Source organism: Vulpes vulpes, chromosome 5 (assembly GCF_048418805.1).
Source record: "Vulpes vulpes isolate BD-2025 chromosome 5, VulVul3, whole genome shotgun sequence".
Classification (NCBI taxonomy): domain Eukaryota; kingdom Metazoa; phylum Chordata; class Mammalia; order Carnivora; family Canidae; genus Vulpes; species Vulpes vulpes.
Genome location: NC_132784.1, coordinates 70,748,336 through 70,765,730, shown reverse-complemented (window position 1 = coordinate 70,765,730; position 17,395 = coordinate 70,748,336). Strand labels below are relative to the sequence as shown.

The following is a 17,395-nucleotide window of genomic DNA, read 5'->3' as shown; positions in this document are numbered from 1 at the left end:
CTGATCAGGACCACGCCCTCATCGCTCAGTCCCTGGAAGCAGAGGAAATGACAGGCAGAAGGTGCTAGGCCTTCCCAGGCTCCAGGGTGAGCTGTGGGCATGGGAACCCACAGCCTGCCCTTTGCAGTCCAGCAGCACTCGGGGAACTGCAGTGAAAAGCTCAGGTCCTGGCACCTCAAGAGCAAAGGACCCCAAACCAGGGGTGAGGCTGTGCCTTGTGCATTCCCTTCCCTATAACACCGGCTTTAGGACAACCCACTCAGTGGCAGTGGGGAGGCTTGACCCACCCTAATCAGCTGCATAGCATGATCACTAACTTGGCACCCCTCCCAAGAGGGGGTGCCCCCATGCATGGCAGGTGCACAGCCTACACACAAGAGCACACACACTCACACTCTCACACACAGATGGTGCACACTGTCCATGCTGTGACACAAGGGTCTGTGCAGGAACTCCAGCAACTGCTCAGCACCCTCCACTCATAGGATCATCCCCACTGGTCTCCTCCTTTAAAGTAAAATGTCCTCTTTTGTTAGGAAACAATTCTGCATTAGTAAGCCTGGATTGTCTCACATTTTAAATCGATCTCCTTGCATGTGTGATTTTAATATCACTTTCTTTTTATTCCAAAATAGAAGGTACTCTGAAACTGTTTCTCAAACTACAAGCTGGACCCACTAATATGGGTTGTAAAACTGGCTTGGTGGGTCAGATCCTAAAAAAAAAAAAAAAAACTAGCACAAAACAGAAATGATCACTGGCATGTGCAGCAGACTAGTCTGTTTCAGTTACACATATACACACATACACACACTCCCCATAGGTACACACACACAGTGTATTCTAAGTCACATTACAAAATAAACTTCATGATCACAAAGTTTCAAAAGACTGTTCTGGAACACACTGTAGCTGTGCCTGGCTATCTTCCGGGAAACCGGAGTGGGACCCAGGGCCTTGCCAAGCCAGCATGTTGAGATCCATCTACTGGAAGGTCCTACCTGCCAATAGGGGCACAAATTCACACATTTAGTATTTTAGGAACACCTGAAACACCCCAAGAGGCTAGTCCCGGTAGAAGGAGCTGCAAGCACACAAGGCTCTGCAACAGTTCTGAGAAGCCAATGTAGGATCAACAAAAACAAAACCATGTTTACAAACAGAACCATTGGAAAATGCTCTCCAAACACAATGCAGTCAAGTATGTTACTGAATCGGTGTTTTTACAAGTTAGTCATAAACTTTCAATGAGGTTTGCTTTCTTTAGAGCTGCTTTTTCAATTCTGCTCCAGTTATTCAAAACTTCACTTGATAGTTGTTCTTCCAAAACATGTCTTACGGAATGGATACCCCAACACCCCAGTCTCCCAGTCAGTCTGCAGTCGAGATGCTGTGGGTTTCCTTCCTGCTCTTATGGTGCCCCTCAAGCATCATGCTGTGATTGCATTCCCCATCCCTGGAACTCTCCGGATCCAACGGGTGGCACTTAAGAGAGAAACTGAATCAGTGGGGAATCTCACAGCTCCAGCACCACAAGCTTAGGGAAGGGACACTACCCAAGGCCCCCACACCTTTCTCCCATGGCCCCCAACCCAGCCCAATCTGGCCCCCAACCCAGGCGATCCTGCTGGGGTCTTTCCCCAACACAGACAATCAGAAATTCTGATGTTGCCGACCCAGAGCCCCTCATCAGGTGAGGAAGCTTTGCTGCCAACGGCTGCCCCGAGAGAGCAAGAGGGAGGGAAGCTAGACCATTGTTCATGCAGAGAAAGGCGGAGCTGAGACATGAGGGGCCAGCCAAAACCCAACAGCAGGGCAGCAAGGGGACACCCACCCAGCGCTCCATAAGGGCAAGTGGCCCCCCTGCAAGGCCGCCACGAGACAGAGGAGGACACTGCTTTCTGCTGCTGTCCTCAGAGCACTTATGCAGAAACATACGAGGACTATCGTAGAGCAAACACACAACGGTTTGTTCTGTACATTTTATTGTATAATGCAATAAATACCCAGCCAGAGAGGTTATGACCCACAGCTACCCTGCCACATCCAGGAGACAGCCACTCAGAGTCCACTCTTCACTCCTAAGTACAACAGCCCCGGGATTCTCCTTCCCAGAGTCCAGCCTGGGCGCGGGTGCTGGTGATGAGGGCGTGCACACCCCTGGACTGGAGTGGAGGGCAGAGCAGTCCTCTTGACCTTGCTGAGGAGATGCGGTAGGAACTACTGACCTGCCATGCACAGGCTGCTGCCAGGCACAGTCACCAGGCCAGCCATCCAGACGACAGGCACACAGAGGGGCAGCACCAGGCTGTGGGGACAGACAGGCTTTCTGAGGAAAGGGAGTCAATCTCCGGTGGACAGCAGGTGCCCTGGGAAGCCAGGCAGGCCAATCTGGGAGAGGAACCTAACCTGGGAGGCAGTGGGCAGCCCCCAGGCCCTGGGGGCATGGACAAGCCCCAGTGCAGCAAGGTCTAACAGCACAGAGCCTCTAACAGACGCTAAGCACAGCTCTTGTCCATGCTGGAGCCTGGAGAGAGAAGACATGGCACAGACAGGCTAACCCAGCCCTGCTTCTGTCTCTGAAGATAAGAGCGGGGGAGCCTCTAGAGAATGAAACTAAAAAAAAAAAAAAAAAAGACATTTTAAGTGCTCCCCCCACATCACCAAAACTAAAAAAGCCCAACCAAACAAGAAAACTTGTTTTACTTACTTAGAGGTCCAGAGGAAAGGGTGGTGGGTGAACCCAACTTGGCCACTGAGAGGCGGCAGCAACAGCCACGGCACCATGGCATCTGCCCCTCAAGATAAAAACCGTAACCCCAATTTCAAAACTGTTTTAACAATGAGGAAAATACAAAAAGCCATGAGACAACTGTGCTGACACATCAGAACTAGAAAGATTCCGCGCCCACGAGGCAGAGAAAATCGACCATAGCACCAGTCGCTAATGTCCCCTTCAGAAAGGCTGCGGAGCTGCGGGCTGCCTGGCGGGATACAGATTAGGAGGGGCACACTCACAGCCCGGGATCGCCCACCCTGACGTCAGCACTGCACTGCTGGGGGCAGGGCTCGTCCCGCCAGCATGTGCCTCACGTCCCAGTTACAGACAGCAGATAAACTAAACAGGAAATTCTGCTGCTAACCCAGGTTGAGAACCTTGATTTCTAGACAGTGAAAGCTGGCTATGAAACGGATGGGGATTATGTAAAAGCCCCAGGCCACTCGGAATGGGAAGGGTGCGCGGGACTCCACAGCACCTTGTCTTTCCATGTATGGTCTGTTCACCAAAAAGGCCTAAAAACAGCGCCCAACCCAAAGCAACAGAGCCAACCCTTGCACCTGGAATGTGGTCTCTGAAAGCCATCTCCCACTACAAGAAACCAGGGGTCCTTTGAGAATAAGGCAGATTCCAGGTCTGGACCTTGCTGTCACTGACTGCAGAGAGGAGTGACACTACCCAAGGCCACAAGGTTCCTAGCCATCGAAACTCACAACCAGCCTGCAGGGGCAGGAGACGGGACAAAGTGGCTGCTGGTGAGGGGGACGGCCGCAATGGAATCAAAGGGAAAGACCGTTTTAATTCATGAACTCTTCTTGAAACATGTATATTGTAAACCCTCCCGGCCACTTTGAGCAGATGCTAGGGAACCAGCTCCTTAATTCTCAGAGGGAAAAATCAAGCATTTATCCTGCATTTCCTACACTGATTTGAGATATTTTGGGATAACCAAGCCACTGACAGGAGGTCTCTGGTCAGAGTGCTGCGCTCCAGGCTGCCTGGACACTGGGATGTGACCTTCAGCAATGAGTCTATACCACCTGCTCTCTCCCTCTCACCCAATGAGGAGAAACGAGACACCAAGTAAACAACAGCCTGTACCCAGCTCCGACCTCAGTGGCACATGGGAACCACGTGAAGGCTGAGCTCTGCAAAGGGAGGTTTTCTGGCCAGCACAAAGAGAGACTCATGATGCCAGATGTGTTGTGAATCGCACTCCCTCCCTGCCCATGGCCCCTGCCAAAACAGTCACCTCTTGTGAAGAGAGACCTGACCCCATGCAAGGATGGCCTAGAAGGACATCCCTTCTGCTAGGCCCACTACCCTCCTGGAATGTGGGAGAAGCTGGTCAACAGCCAGACAGGGCCTTGTCCATCCATCTGTCCACTTGCTCCAACGGGGAACAGGACTTGTTTCCCTCTCCCTGGCAACATGACCTCAGGGCAGCATCCTTAGTCACCTGTGGTAGGTGAGCAAGCCAGAGGCAGCAAGGCCAGTGTCCTATGCTACCACAGTGCCCACTACAAACCACAGCTCCCTTCACCAAGTGGCCACTTTACTGCCCCAAACCCCAGCCTCTCAGATGCCTCTGCAGGGGACTGGATGACTCACTCCCACACATGGTGCACAAAGAAAGCAGTCTCAGGACTCTTCTCACTAGCCCCAGACCCAGGAGCCTTGCGCCCTTGTGGGGACCCCTCCAAAACAGATGTGGTCAGGCAGGCCTGTCTCCCATGGGGTGTTAATGAGAGGCTAGGTGAAAGCAGCAGAGGCGACTGAGATGGCTCCTATGCATGGGGCTCTTTGCACCCACTGGACATACACCGCCAGGCACCTGCCCCGGACTGCCCCAGAGACCCTGGGACTTGACACCCAAGAATTCACTGCCCTGTCTCCAAGGGGATGGCCAGCAAGTGAAGCTGACAGAAAGGAACAGAGGCTGGAGGGAACCCAGCACACTGTGGGACCAGAGCAAGAGACTAGGGCTGGAGCCTGGGATCTTTCTGTTCTGGGCAGCCTCAGCCACCGTGGTGGGGAAACAGAAGACAGGCCATGGCATTGACTGGGATGCTGCCCCAGGAGAAGGAGTGAGGTTGCTGGTGGGGCCCGGCAAGAATTCCAGAATCTGTGGGGGGAATACTGCAGAGCTTCGTGTGGGCCTCAGGACAAAAGAACAGACTTGTTTCAGGAAGGGACGCCAGAGCCCAGGTTCACCTAAGGTCACAGTGCAGAAGGAAGCTCACTGGAGCAAAGACAGGCTCTAGAAAGTCCCAACCAACTCCTTCCAGTCTGTGCACTCCCCAGAGTTGGACACCCCCAACCTCACAACCAGGGGAGGGGCTGTGAGTGGTACAAAGAGGGAGCGCAGACTGCAGATGAGCAGCAAAGATCCCATGCTCTTTCTCAACAGCTTGAAACACAATACTACTGAGTAGCAGAGACAAGAAAAGCAAGGATCCTAGTGACTTTCATTAATAAAAGTGGCTTTAAAAATCTCTCAGAGGAAATCGAGGCTGTGACAACTACACAACAAATATATTTATTTGAGAATACCTACTACTTTGTATGTTGTTACTCTGCCTCTGACCCCAGTCAGCCGAGAGGCCAAACTTCTCTTACAAGTCCCATCCATTCTCTTTTCCCTGCCACTGGGGCGGGGTCTGGTCTCCATGGCCTCCATGTGAGTGGGGCTTTTGGAGGGCACACCGGCTCGGTGACCCCCAGAGACCCAGCCTTCCAGGCCTCCCATCCCCGCCCAGCCCCTGCTCTGTAGGCCTCAGAGGCTGGCAAGCCCTTATACTGTTTCTTACCCTGATACCACATGGCCCTCACCTCTGCCTTCTTCCTCCTCTGTGGCTCTTATCCAGTGACTTTCGATCCTATTTCTAAGCTATACTAAGTACGGCAGAGGCAGCAGGCTCCTCCTAGTGCAGCCTGTCTTATTTGAGGTTCAAGGGGTAAATCATTATCAAACTGTTAAGAAAAATATATATGTGGTGGGAGGGGAGAGGGATGCAGAGCAGAGGGAGGGAATGAGAGAGCAAACCTAAGGGTGATGCTAGGGAATCTGGGTGGGATATATAGGTATACAGGAAGTACTGAAACTATTTTTGCAACTCCTCTAACTTTGAAATTGCTGTAAATAAAAACAAAACAGCAGCAGCTGGGGTGGGAGAATGGATCACTTCCAGAGGAGCAAGAGTTTACCTGACAGCCGGCTTCTCAAAGCAACACCAGAAGCCAGAAGCCAGTGGACGGACATCTAAAACGGGCTGAAAGAAAGCCAAGCAAAACTGCTCCATGCAGTGAAAACATCTGTCAAGAAGGAAGGCAAACTGGAGATGGTTTTGGGCTGACACAGATGGGGAGCTCCCCACCAGTGCCTGGCACTGAAGAAAGAAAATGGAGAGGACGTCCTTCAGGAGGGAGAAACCGGCCATGGAAGGGAGCAACGAAAGCAGCAAATCTACAGAAATTGGATATCAGAGAAATGCACAAATCTAAATAAATACCAAGTATATGAACAGAGACAATACTTGGGAGGTTACAACATACTGAGTGAATGAGTACGTCCTCGAACGACCACGAGTCCTAGGGCAGGTGACTGCACGAGGGTCTGAGATCTGGGTGATGCATAGAGGACAGAGCAGCTCATTAGCATCATATGTCAAGTTTAGGGTCTGTGCCCTGCGTAACCTCTAAGAGAAAGGAACACTGAGTGCATAGCTTCCAAAGCAGGGCAGGTAGGAAGAGGTAGGATTTAAAAGAATAAGAGGCGCTTGGGTGGCACAGTGGATTAAGTGTCCAATTCTTGATTTCAGCTCAGGTCATGATCTCAGGGTCGTAAGATCAAGTCCTACGTTGGGCTCCACCTGGGTGCAGAGCCTGTTTGAGGTTCTCTCTCTTTCTCTCTCTGCCCCAGCCCCCTTAAAAATTAAAGAATCATAATATATTCAAACAAAAGGCAGATGAGCAGCACTGCAGGAAGGGCCTGGCCAGGTGGGCCCTACACGCCCTGGCCTCCACCATACACACTAAGGGGAAATGGGCTAAAAGAAAAGCCAATTCAGGTGCCACCTGCTTATGTGACCATTACCAGACCTACAAGGTCTGTTGTGTGTGGTGCAGAGCCTTGGGGTGGCCCACTCTGGGGGCCATATGCGATCCCCCACTCTGGGAGTCTCCCGCCTGTTTCTTGATCTTCAGCGAGGTCTGGCTGCATCCCTTTCATCAGTGCTACATGCACATGCCACACATCTACCTGGGGCACTGGCCTTTCTACTCCTCAAGGGCTATCTTTTTTTTTTTTTTTTTTAAGATTTTATTTATTTATTCATGAGAGACACAGAAGGAGAGAGGCAGAGACTCAGGCAGAGGGAGAAGCAGGCTCCATGCAGGGAGCCCGATGCAGGACCCAATCCTAGAACTCCAGGATCACACCCTGAGCCGAAGGCAGTTGCTCAACCGCTGAGCCACCTAGGTGTCCCCCAAGGGCTATCTTTTGATGGACTTCTTAGTCTTAATGTAAACCAAATTCTCTTTCCCTTTATGATCAGCACTTCTGGCCCTGTTTAGGAAAACCGTTCTTAAACCAAACTCCAAGAATAGCATCTTCTGTGTTATCTTCTAGAATAGTGCTGTCTAATAGAAATATCACCACAAGCCACAAATGCCGTCACGTATATAATTTCAGATTTTCTAATAGCCACGTTAAATCATTAAAGGAAACAGGTGAAACTAATTTTAATAACTCTGTTTAGCCCAAAGTACTGTCATTTCAACATGTAATAGAAATAAAAACATTTTTTGTTATATTTTTTTCAGAATCTAGGTGTTGTACACTTCCACACATCTGAAGTGCTCGATGAGCATGCACAAGCTCTAGAACTTCTATATCTACACTCTCCCCGGCTCAGTTATTCTTTGTATGGTGTGGAGTATGTACCACGGGTTTTTTGTTTTCTTTTAAATATACAGATATCCACTTGACCCAGCACGCTTTATTACAAGGACTCTCTGGACCTTCTCTCTTCTCTCTCAAGCAGTCTTGCCAGAGATGTTCACTCTATCCCTATTGTTCAAAGCATCAAACTCTGGCCTTGATGACTCTGCTGAAGATCCAGTTTCTGTTGTACCAGCTGCCACTCCCATGCTCTCCGCACCCCCTGCTCTTCCCGCCCTCCACATCCTCTGGCTTACACTGCTCCACAGGTGACTCCTTCCTTTCTGATCTGTGATTCTGAAGCTCTGAACTGCTCTCTGGTCTACTTGCAGCCCACAAGTCTCAACAGGTAGTGTTTTTGTTATCTTTCAGCTAAAAATATTTTCCCCTTCCATTACAAATCATTTTTTGTTCACCTGGTTACTTAGAAATGTGTTTCCTAATGTCTAAATATAGGGAGTTGGCTTCTCTTCGTCGTTGATTTCTGGTTTGATTCCACTTTGGCCAAGAACACACTCTGCATGGCCGCTGTTGGCTGAAGCCTATTCAGATTTCAGTTTGTGAATGTTCTAGGAGCCTTAAAGAGGGTATGGAGCCCACTTTCATTGGGCTCCCTATTCTCTATATTGGTTCGAATGTGGGAATCATGATTTTCAAATATTTACGCTGGCTGGCATGTATGGCTGGCAAGGGTACAGTGAAGCTGAGCTGTCATGAGTACAGGGCAAGTGGGTGGACTCAGCTTCCCCACACCTTCTTCCTAAGGCCCCATGCCAGCAGGGCCACTCTACATCCTGCCCAGGGGCTGTCCAGGGACCCGGGACAGTAAGAACAAGAGGAGAGCCAAAGCCAGGATAAGCGTTTCTTCCAACCTCTCCCTATTTCATCCAGCCCCTGGCACTACTCTATCCCTCTGTTCCTGAGTTTGATTTTTTCTTTTTTGAGAATCCACAGTAAGTGATACCAGGCGGTATTTATCTTTCTCCATCTGGCTTATTTCACTTAGCACAATGCCCTTCAAGGTCATGCATGTTGTCACAAATGACAGGATTTCCTTCTTTTTAAGGCTGAATGGCATTCCACTGTGTATAGATATGTTTCTGTCGACCCACACAAGTTGCTTCCATACCTTGACCATCAGGAATAACACTGGAATGATGGTGGGAGTACAGACGTGTCTTCAGGATCATGATTTCATTTAGATAAATACCAAGAAGAGAAACGGCTGGATCATATGGTAGCTCTGGTTTTAATTTCATGAAGAACCTCCACACTGTTTCCATAGTGGCTGCACCAACTGACATTCCCACCAAAGGGGCAGTTTTGACCCATTCTCACCAACACTGTCAGGTGTGAGGTGACAGCTCAGTGTGGTTTTGATTTGTATTTCCCCTATTGATGAATATCTTTGCACGTACCTGCTGGCCATCTGTAGGTCTTCTTTGGAAGACAGGCAGATGGGAGACTTTCTAGGCCAGGAGTCTCAGCTGGAGAGGGCACATCAGAGGGCTGACCAGGCTGTAATGCAACAGGTACCCCTGGGGCGGGAACGGGGGTGGGGCTAGAGGGGGATGGGAAATTTGGACAAAGGGTCTTTTAAGCAAGTGTGACATGATAGGCTCTCCGGTAGTTTGTGGAATACTGGATTCAAAGATGAGGATGTATGGCCCCCAATTCCACATCTAGGTGCCTGCATGCATCTGGGAGAGCCCATGGCCCCAGGGCCTGCCTGGAGGGAGCCCAACAAAGCCATGGCCCTGGCGAGGTTCTACAGTCTAGACTGGCCCCTGGACCAGGCCTGCAGCCAGCACCATGGGGTGCGTAAGCAGCCAGGACATGGCCTGCCCCAGCACAGGCTCTCAGTCCAGGCACATAGGCTGAAGAGTGCAGTCTTCACCCTAGACCCCTGCAAATGTCATTTTAGTGGACATTTTATTATTTGTGTTACAAATCAAAGGACCCAGATTTCTGGGAAAGAAATGACATATAGAAAATAGTAGTGGTCCAAAGAACTGCTCCCACAGGGACACCTGACTCTGGAGGGCAGTGTGGCCCCACAATTACTGTTCTCCCAGCTGCTGTGTTATCAGGAGCACCCTGTGACCCCAGCTGTGGCAGAATTAGCATAAAGCACTAACAGGACTACTGGGGACATCTGCAGGTACCACATCTTGATCCTACATCTGAGTCAGTGTTCTAAAAACAAATAAACCATCAGAACAGACTCAAAGGCCACAGCCCCATAGGCCCTGGCCCTGGCCCTGGCCCTGGCCCTGGCCCCTATACTACAGTCCACTTCTACTGCCTGGTCCTATCGTGGCTTCCCCAGGGGATAGCCAGCCCAAGCCCAGCACCTTCATCACCTATAGCACTGGAGGTGCCAACTGCCAGAGGCCGAGAAAGTACAGCCAATGTCCCCACCTTGCCAGGTCAGCACAAGGCCAGGACACTGTGGAGACCCCAGCCATCAAGTCCTGTACAGCTGTGCCTGCTCCTCCAATGCTGTCCTCACTGCAGATGCAACAGGAACAGGAGCCACCGGGAGCCAGATGCCAGAATGTCACACCCTGGCCAGCAAGGTACCACGGTCCTCACACATGGGTCTAGCTGTAGCTTAGGACCTGACACGACGGCACCCAGGCACGCTGCTGGCAGCTGCAGCTAGTCTACAGAACAGCAAAGGCCGAGCCTCTGACCACACTGAGCCTACCACCAATGCTGACCCATGTGTCTCTGCTATGCTGACAGGAGCAGGGAGCATGCTGCACACAACAGGAGGCAGATGCGGGACAGCAGAGGACATGGGCAGTGGGACCCCTCAGGACCCTTGGCCCATGTATAGCTCCAACAATGCCTCCGGCGCTTGGCCAGATGCCAGGTACAGGACCACAAGCATACAGCAGAGCTGCTCCACCCTGAAAAAGCATGGCAGCACCCCTGAGGTCTCTATCTGGGGGTTCCCCTAGACCTGAGGGGGCAATCTGGGCCCTAGCACTGGCTGGGACAGACCCACCTGCTGAGGCCTCCTGCCCCCCCTCCTCCATCTCAGGCCCTAGGGTGGAAGTCTGAGTCAGGGGCTGGGCGGGCCGCTGGAGCCAGTCGCAAAGCGGATGTGAGCTCTGTCCACAAAGGCCACCTCTGGCACCAGCTCCACTAGCAGGGCGATGGGTTATGCTCTCACTCAGAGCCTCAGGAGAGAGGGCACTCTTTGGGCAAAGAAAGGCCCCTGCCACCTTCCTGTTGACAGCTCAGACCTCAGGGGCCAGCAAACCACAAACACTACTTAAAACTGTGAGTCCAGTGAGGAGACCACAGGTGAGGGGAAACGATGCAGACAGTGAAGCCCCCACCCCCACCCACCCCAGGAAGAAGCACAGCCCACCTGCAGCAGCCCTGCTCCTGCTGTAGCCCTGCTCACAGATCCCCGAAAGACAGAGTGAAACCCCTCAGGGCCGACTGTCCAGTCCCCATTACAGAACGACAGCCACATTCAGCTGGCCTGAGAGGAAGTACAGTAAAGCCAACGAGGTCACGGCAAGACAACATATTTATTTTCACATGAATTATAAATGTCAGGAACTCTCAACAGAACTCAGCTGAGCCCAGCACTTCTTCAGCCAAAAAGGTAGGAGGCCTTCCCAGCAGGAACAATAGAATGCACTTGAAAACAAGGATTGTAATTACAAAGCATTTCAAAGCCCTAGCAGGCGGAGGAGAGGCCTGGGTCTGCACTCTGACAGCCAGGAGCCAACATGCCTCCCAGGACCAAAGCCCAAGGCAGAAATGAGTCCCCTCAAGTCCCCTTGCCTGTCACCACACAGAGCTCAGCCCAGATGCCCTGCTTCCGGGAGGCTGCAGACACAGCCTGTGTGGTGACAGGGTGACCACAGGACACATGCCTGCACACCCTTGGTGCTGCTGCACACTCTGTGCCTTGAGCACATCTGTGTCTCTGAAACTAGGAAACTTGCTTACAGCAAGGCACAGGCATGCCACACTGAGCTACCAACTCTGAACTGGCCAACACCATCCTGCAGGGCAGGGGCTGTGGACTTGGGTGCTGAGGTGCAGGGGGCAGTCATGACACCCAAGACCACCTGGCCTGCAGACAGCACATGGCATGAGCACCCAGGCCTCCTGGCCGGTACCTCCTCCCGACAGCAGTGCCTATAGGACACATGACCCTGGCAGGGGCAGGGTGCCCTGGTGTGGCCTCCTCCCTGAGAGGACGGCACACTATGTATGGCAGAGGCTACCCAAGGGCCTGCGGAGAGAAGATGAAGCCCACACTGAAGGGGAAGCATTCATAGTATATTTTATTCTGGGTGTGGGAAAGCCAGTGCAACACAAAACGCTCCTCTTATAGAAGGGAGGGAACACTATCCTGGGCAAACTCAAGTGGCGGCTCTGGTCTCCTGCTGAAGCCACAGTCCTTAGGTGCACAGCCATGTCAATGACTCTCAGGAAAGCTCAGGTAGCCTCAGGCCCTGCGCACTTTCTGCCCTGGGCCACTACCCGGTTCACCCAGCACAGGAGGGCACGTCACACAATCCACAGCAAGAAGTAAACACACTTTGGGAGCCCTGCTGAGAGGATACCAGGCCTCCTGGGAGGACTCCTTTCTGCAGCCCATCATCAGCTGCAGGGTGGCGGAGGGGGAGGGGGTGAGGACAGCATGGGTGGCCTAGATTCCTTCTCAACCCTTCTTTGTTCATTCAACAAACAAGCCAAGAGGACATGGGCAGATGATCTGGGAAGAGGGCTAGGGGGCTGGAGGGGGGTGACTCTCCCACTGTGTGAACCATTCACATAATGATCTCGCTGGGGATTGCTCAGAGCCAAAACTACTGCTGTCTACTGAGCTTCCAAGAAGACCCCAGACTTCAGCCAGGGTGTCCCAAACTCATCTAGCACCTCAGAGGATGAGTACTCCTTGAAGAGCATTTTGAGATACACTGTTTTGAGTGCTCCACATTGCTCCCATGCCCTGCTGCCTTCCTAATAGTCTCTGTAGCCTCAGTGACCAAATGCAGCCCCAAAAGGCACTCAGCAAGCAAGGGGCTCCAGAACAGCTCATGACACCAACGTGAACTGAATTTCTTCCTAAGAGAACAAACCAAATGGTACACTCGCTTCCAGCAATGCACGCATGTGGGGGAGGGGGGGCAATGATAAAGGCTGTACAAGAATATATGGAATGCTGAGATCACCCCACAGACTAGCCAGGAGGATATGGGTAGGGCACAGGGTCAAGCTCTGGTCCTTGTCTACAGCCCTCCCAGGCTGCCAAGCCGAGGGCCCGAGGCCTGCTCTCTTGGCCCGAGCACCCTTACACCCCACTGCATTCACTGTTTCACAGCTACCACTCTGGTCTTCTGGCACACCCTGGACTGTTCCGGGCTTCTCTGGTGGGTCCCCGTAGGGGGGCATGTGCACTCTCTCAGCTAGTGAACGAACACCCTCAGGAAACAAGCGGGGGGTGGGAAGGAGGTAGTCCCACTTCTGCTGGTCCTAACACCTCCCCTACTTTGATCTTGCTCTTTTTCCTTTAAGAGCAAACTCTAAAATCTTAATACTTGGGATCAATACCCTTAAAGTATACAGAACTCACGCCAGTCATAAGAAAGCTAGACCACTGCACACAAAGCGCAGACAGATGACTCACCAAGAACACTGGGGCCCAACGCTCAAGAACATCAGCTTCAGCCCTCCTCAAGGATTCGAGCACTAACCACCTTTCTTTACTTAATACAGCAAAGATTCTTTTCATAAGAGTACCGCAGGCAGCTGGCCACAAAGTAGAGGCAAGCGGCATGCCTGCACGATCAGGAACACAAGTTGGCAGAGCCTCTCCAGGAAGACCCTCCCAGGCCCTGCTCTCAGAGACCGCCGGTCCCCTTGCAGAATTCTACCCAAGGAAATGCCAATATCGGGTATGGCAAATGGTGATGTACAAGGATGGTCAGAAACCCCCCTCCGCCAGGAGGAGACACCCTAAACACCCCGCCACAGAGGACTATAGGAGCTACAGCACATCCACAGGCAGCGACCCACATCTCCTGCCACAGACCTCGGATTGCTAGGCAGTCCACATCCAGAGTGACATCACTTTTGAATGTAGAGTAACGGTCTCTGGGTAGTGGGATCACTCACTTTTTGTTTTCTGCATTTCCTGTGTTTTCATGTTTCTGCAATGGACTTGTGAAACCGAGTTCCACAGGAGCCACAAAGGAACCCCTGGTAGTGCTCAAAAGGCAATGGGAGAGTACATGAGTGTTAGCACCTCAATACTCAGGAAACTCTTTAAGGGTGTTTTTAATTAAGATTTTGGGCTCCTTTAGACTCTCTGGACATCCAAATGGACCTTCACCTTCCTGTGCACTTCCCACATGCCGGCCCAGCACCCAAGTGCTCCTCTGCACTGGGCCCCCCGCTGCTCTCTCTCCTCCCTGGGCCTCAAAGACCACTCCATAGAGATCACGGTACTGGCTCAAAAGGGTGCAGCCACTAGAAGCCACAGCATCAGTGGCCTAGATTCCTTCTCAGCCCTTCTTTGTTCATTCAACAAACAAGCCAAGAGGACATGGGCAGATGATCTGGGAAGAGGGCTAGGGGGCTGGAGGGGGGTGACTTTGGGAGCCCTGGTGTCCACTCTAGTGGCACAGGTGTCCACTCTAGTGGCTCTGGGCACAGCCCCCCAAGATGGCCCCCAGAGCACACAGAAATCTTTTACCCATCCCACATTTCCCCAGCGCATCCAAACCCAACCACTGGGGAAATACAACCACACAGCTGTGACAGGCCCCCTCTGGCCTGGCTCTGCAGGTATCTCTGCCCGCCAAGCCACACACACAACGGACTGAGGCTCACTAGCACCTGCGGACAGCAATCAGGGCCAGGGGCGGCCCTGCACCAGGGCCACAGCTGCTCCTGCCCTATATCTATATGGTGTTAGGCAGGCCCAGGCTGGCTCCACTGAACAACACTGACACCTGGGACTGGCTCATTCCCACTGTGGGGCCATCTAGGCACTCCAGGATCCTGAGCAGCATCCCTGCCTCTACCCCCTAGGTGTCAGAAGCCCCCACCAAACCCTCACAATGTCTCTAACCAAAACATCCCCAGGAGGTAAGATCACCCCAGGTTGAGACCCCCTGAGAGCCCAGTCCATGGAATGCTGCCGAGAATAACAAGAGGGTCCCAAACTTCACGCAGGGACCAGATCCTGAGTGTGCCAATGCACCAGGTTCTGGGGAACCAAAAGTGGGTGTGAGTCAGTCCCCTACCCTTCAGAGGTACAGCCCAGTGGGCATGGGCTAAGTTGGTGCTACTAGCTCATGTCTGTAGCACCAGTGCAGGGCTGCCACACATGGTTACCCCAAGAAGAGAAACTACATGGGCCGCCTGGGGGGCTCAGTCGGCTAAGCCTCTGACTCTTGGTTTCCCATGATCTCGGGGTCCTGGGACTAAGTCCTGCATCGGGCTCCCTGCAGGGAACCTCCTTCTCCCTCTGCCTATGTCTCTGCCTCTGTGTCTCAAATACATACATACATACATACATACATACATACATACATACATACATAAATAGGAGGGGAGGGGAGGGGAGGGGGAAAAGAAAGGAAAACAGCTCACTCCCACTTCTACAGAAATCAAATAGGCCCAGGAGGACAAGGACCTCAGGAAGGCTGCACACTAGGATCAGCACCAGGACCACCTCTCCTGTCTGCACCTTAATGTCCAGCCTGCAGCAGCAACTAAGAAGGCACCACCAAGATGAAGCTGCAGTCTGTCTCCCATCATTGGCCTGCAGCGCTCTCTGGGCTGCTGGACCTGGGGAAGGGAGGGTGACTGACTACACATCACCTCCTGGGCACCTCCACCGCCCTCCCCTACTGGGGAGTGCTATGCTGATGCCCCCCTTCTTTAAACTGGAGACAGTCCTTGTGAACCTATCAAAGGGTTCTCTGCTTTAAGGAGCCAGGGTTAAGCAGACAGGGTGGCTGAAGGGGTGAAGTGACTCAAAGGAGAGGCCTGCCTGGGGCTGGTGGCTGGGGCTCCTAAAGCCACTATGCAGCTGTCACAGGGGAAGGCTGTGTGCTCTGAAGCCTGTTGCCTGAGGGCTTTTTTTTTTTTTAAGTTTTTACTGCAATCTCAGCATATGGTGTACTGCTAGTTTCAGGTGCAATCTAGTGACCACACACTTCCATGCATCGCCCCATGCTCATCACAGGTGCACTCCCTAATCCCTATCCCTGGTTCCCTTCCCCTCTGATGACCAGCAGTCTGTTCTCCAAGGTCTTCCCTTCCTTTCATTCAGAAGCCTAGCTTCAGGCTGAGAAGCCAGTGCTGGTATTCACTTGCTGCCGAATGGGTTGGGTGCATCCCCAAGCCTCCCAGACAACCCACCCCCCCTCAAGGCATCCCTGGGCCAAAGCAGCCTACAAGTGGGAAATACAATGGGCCAGTGCTCTGCCAAGCAGGTGCTACTGACATTGGAGAGTCTAGCTCTGCCTCTGGAGGGACACTGGGCCTCCGGCAGTCTGTCTGCAGTGCAGGAAGCAACTCCCACTCAGCCCCACTCCCCACTCCACCCTGTCTCTCCCCAGCTGTCTCAGTACCTCAGGCTGACAGTAAGGGGGAAGCAGTCTACCAGGTAGGGAGCAGCCTTGAAATACAAACAGCCACAGCCTGGAGGCATATTTGTTTTAGAAGCACCTATTTAGGGATCCCTGGGTGGCGCAGCGGTTTAGCGCTTGCCTTTGGCCCAGGGCGCGATCCTGGAGACCCGGGATCGAATCCCACGTCAGGCTCCCGGTGCATGGAGCCTGCTTCTCCCTCTGCTTGTGTCTCTGCCCCTCTCTCTCTCTGTGACTATCATAAAAAAAAAAAAAAAAAAAAATAGAAGCACCTATTTAATGAGCAGCTGGGATTGGGTGATATGTCCCACCTTCCTCTGTCTTGGAGGGGTTATCCTCTATGCTCCTCTCCATGACCTCGCAGTTCCCAAGGAACCCACAGAACAGGCCAAAGGGACTATGGTGGCGTGCAGAAGCCAGAGCCTACCAGGCAGGCTGGACCGAGCCAGTGGGCCCCAAGCATGGGGTCTGGGGACCCACAAGGATGAGACCTGCTGTTGGCTCCATGTCCTGCGCTGACCGGCCACGTGTGTTCAATAAGGGAGCACAGTCTCCACCCCATGGAGTGTCAACGACAGGGCCCTGGTTCTCGCCAAATCACCTGCTCAACAGCAACTAAAGCATCCGGTTGAGGCCAGTGTCCTAAGACTCCTCAGAGGCCTGCCCAGGGAGGGGCAAACAGAGAGAAGGGGGACAGTCCTCTCTGGGACAAGCACCAAGAAAGCCCCTGCCTTCTCATAAACGGCCTGGGATCCTCACAGGTCAGGGCCTGCATCTTCATTCAGCAGGTGGAGAAGCAGCTGGGAGAAATGGTCACCCAGGTTCACAGGCAAGTCTAACCTCAGTTCCTCAACTCGTATATATGGCTCGCTGCTGCCTTAGCAAGCTGAAGCGGGAAATAAAACCAAGGTGAAAAGCGATGCTGGCATCCTGAAGTAGGGCTCGGGGCAACTGCTCCCCCAGCCAGAGGGCCAAGCTGATGGAGAACAGGGCACCGGGGCACTGCTCCCTCAGGATTGGATAGCTCCATGTGCA

General features: G+C 52.6%; 1 protein-coding gene across 4 annotated transcripts in view; it reads right to left on the bottom strand.

Moving 5' to 3' along the window:
• The window catches only part of MOB2 (MOB kinase activator 2), a 78,515-nt gene that overhangs the window by 51,615 nt on the left and 9,505 nt on the right, over positions 1 to 17,395 (bottom strand). The window contains exon 1 of one of the 4 annotated variants that reach the window (XM_072758755.1): positions 9,140 to 9,165. The exons of 2 other annotated variants lie outside the window; for them this stretch is intronic. In XM_072758755.1, the coding sequence (XP_072614856.1) occupies positions 9,140 to 9,150 (11 nt within the window). In that variant the 5' untranslated portion in view covers positions 9,151 to 9,165. Of the gene's footprint in view, positions 1 to 2,710; positions 2,982 to 9,139; positions 9,166 to 17,395 lie in introns of those variants that run through there. One more of the 4 variants, XM_072758754.1, reaches the window with a different exon arrangement.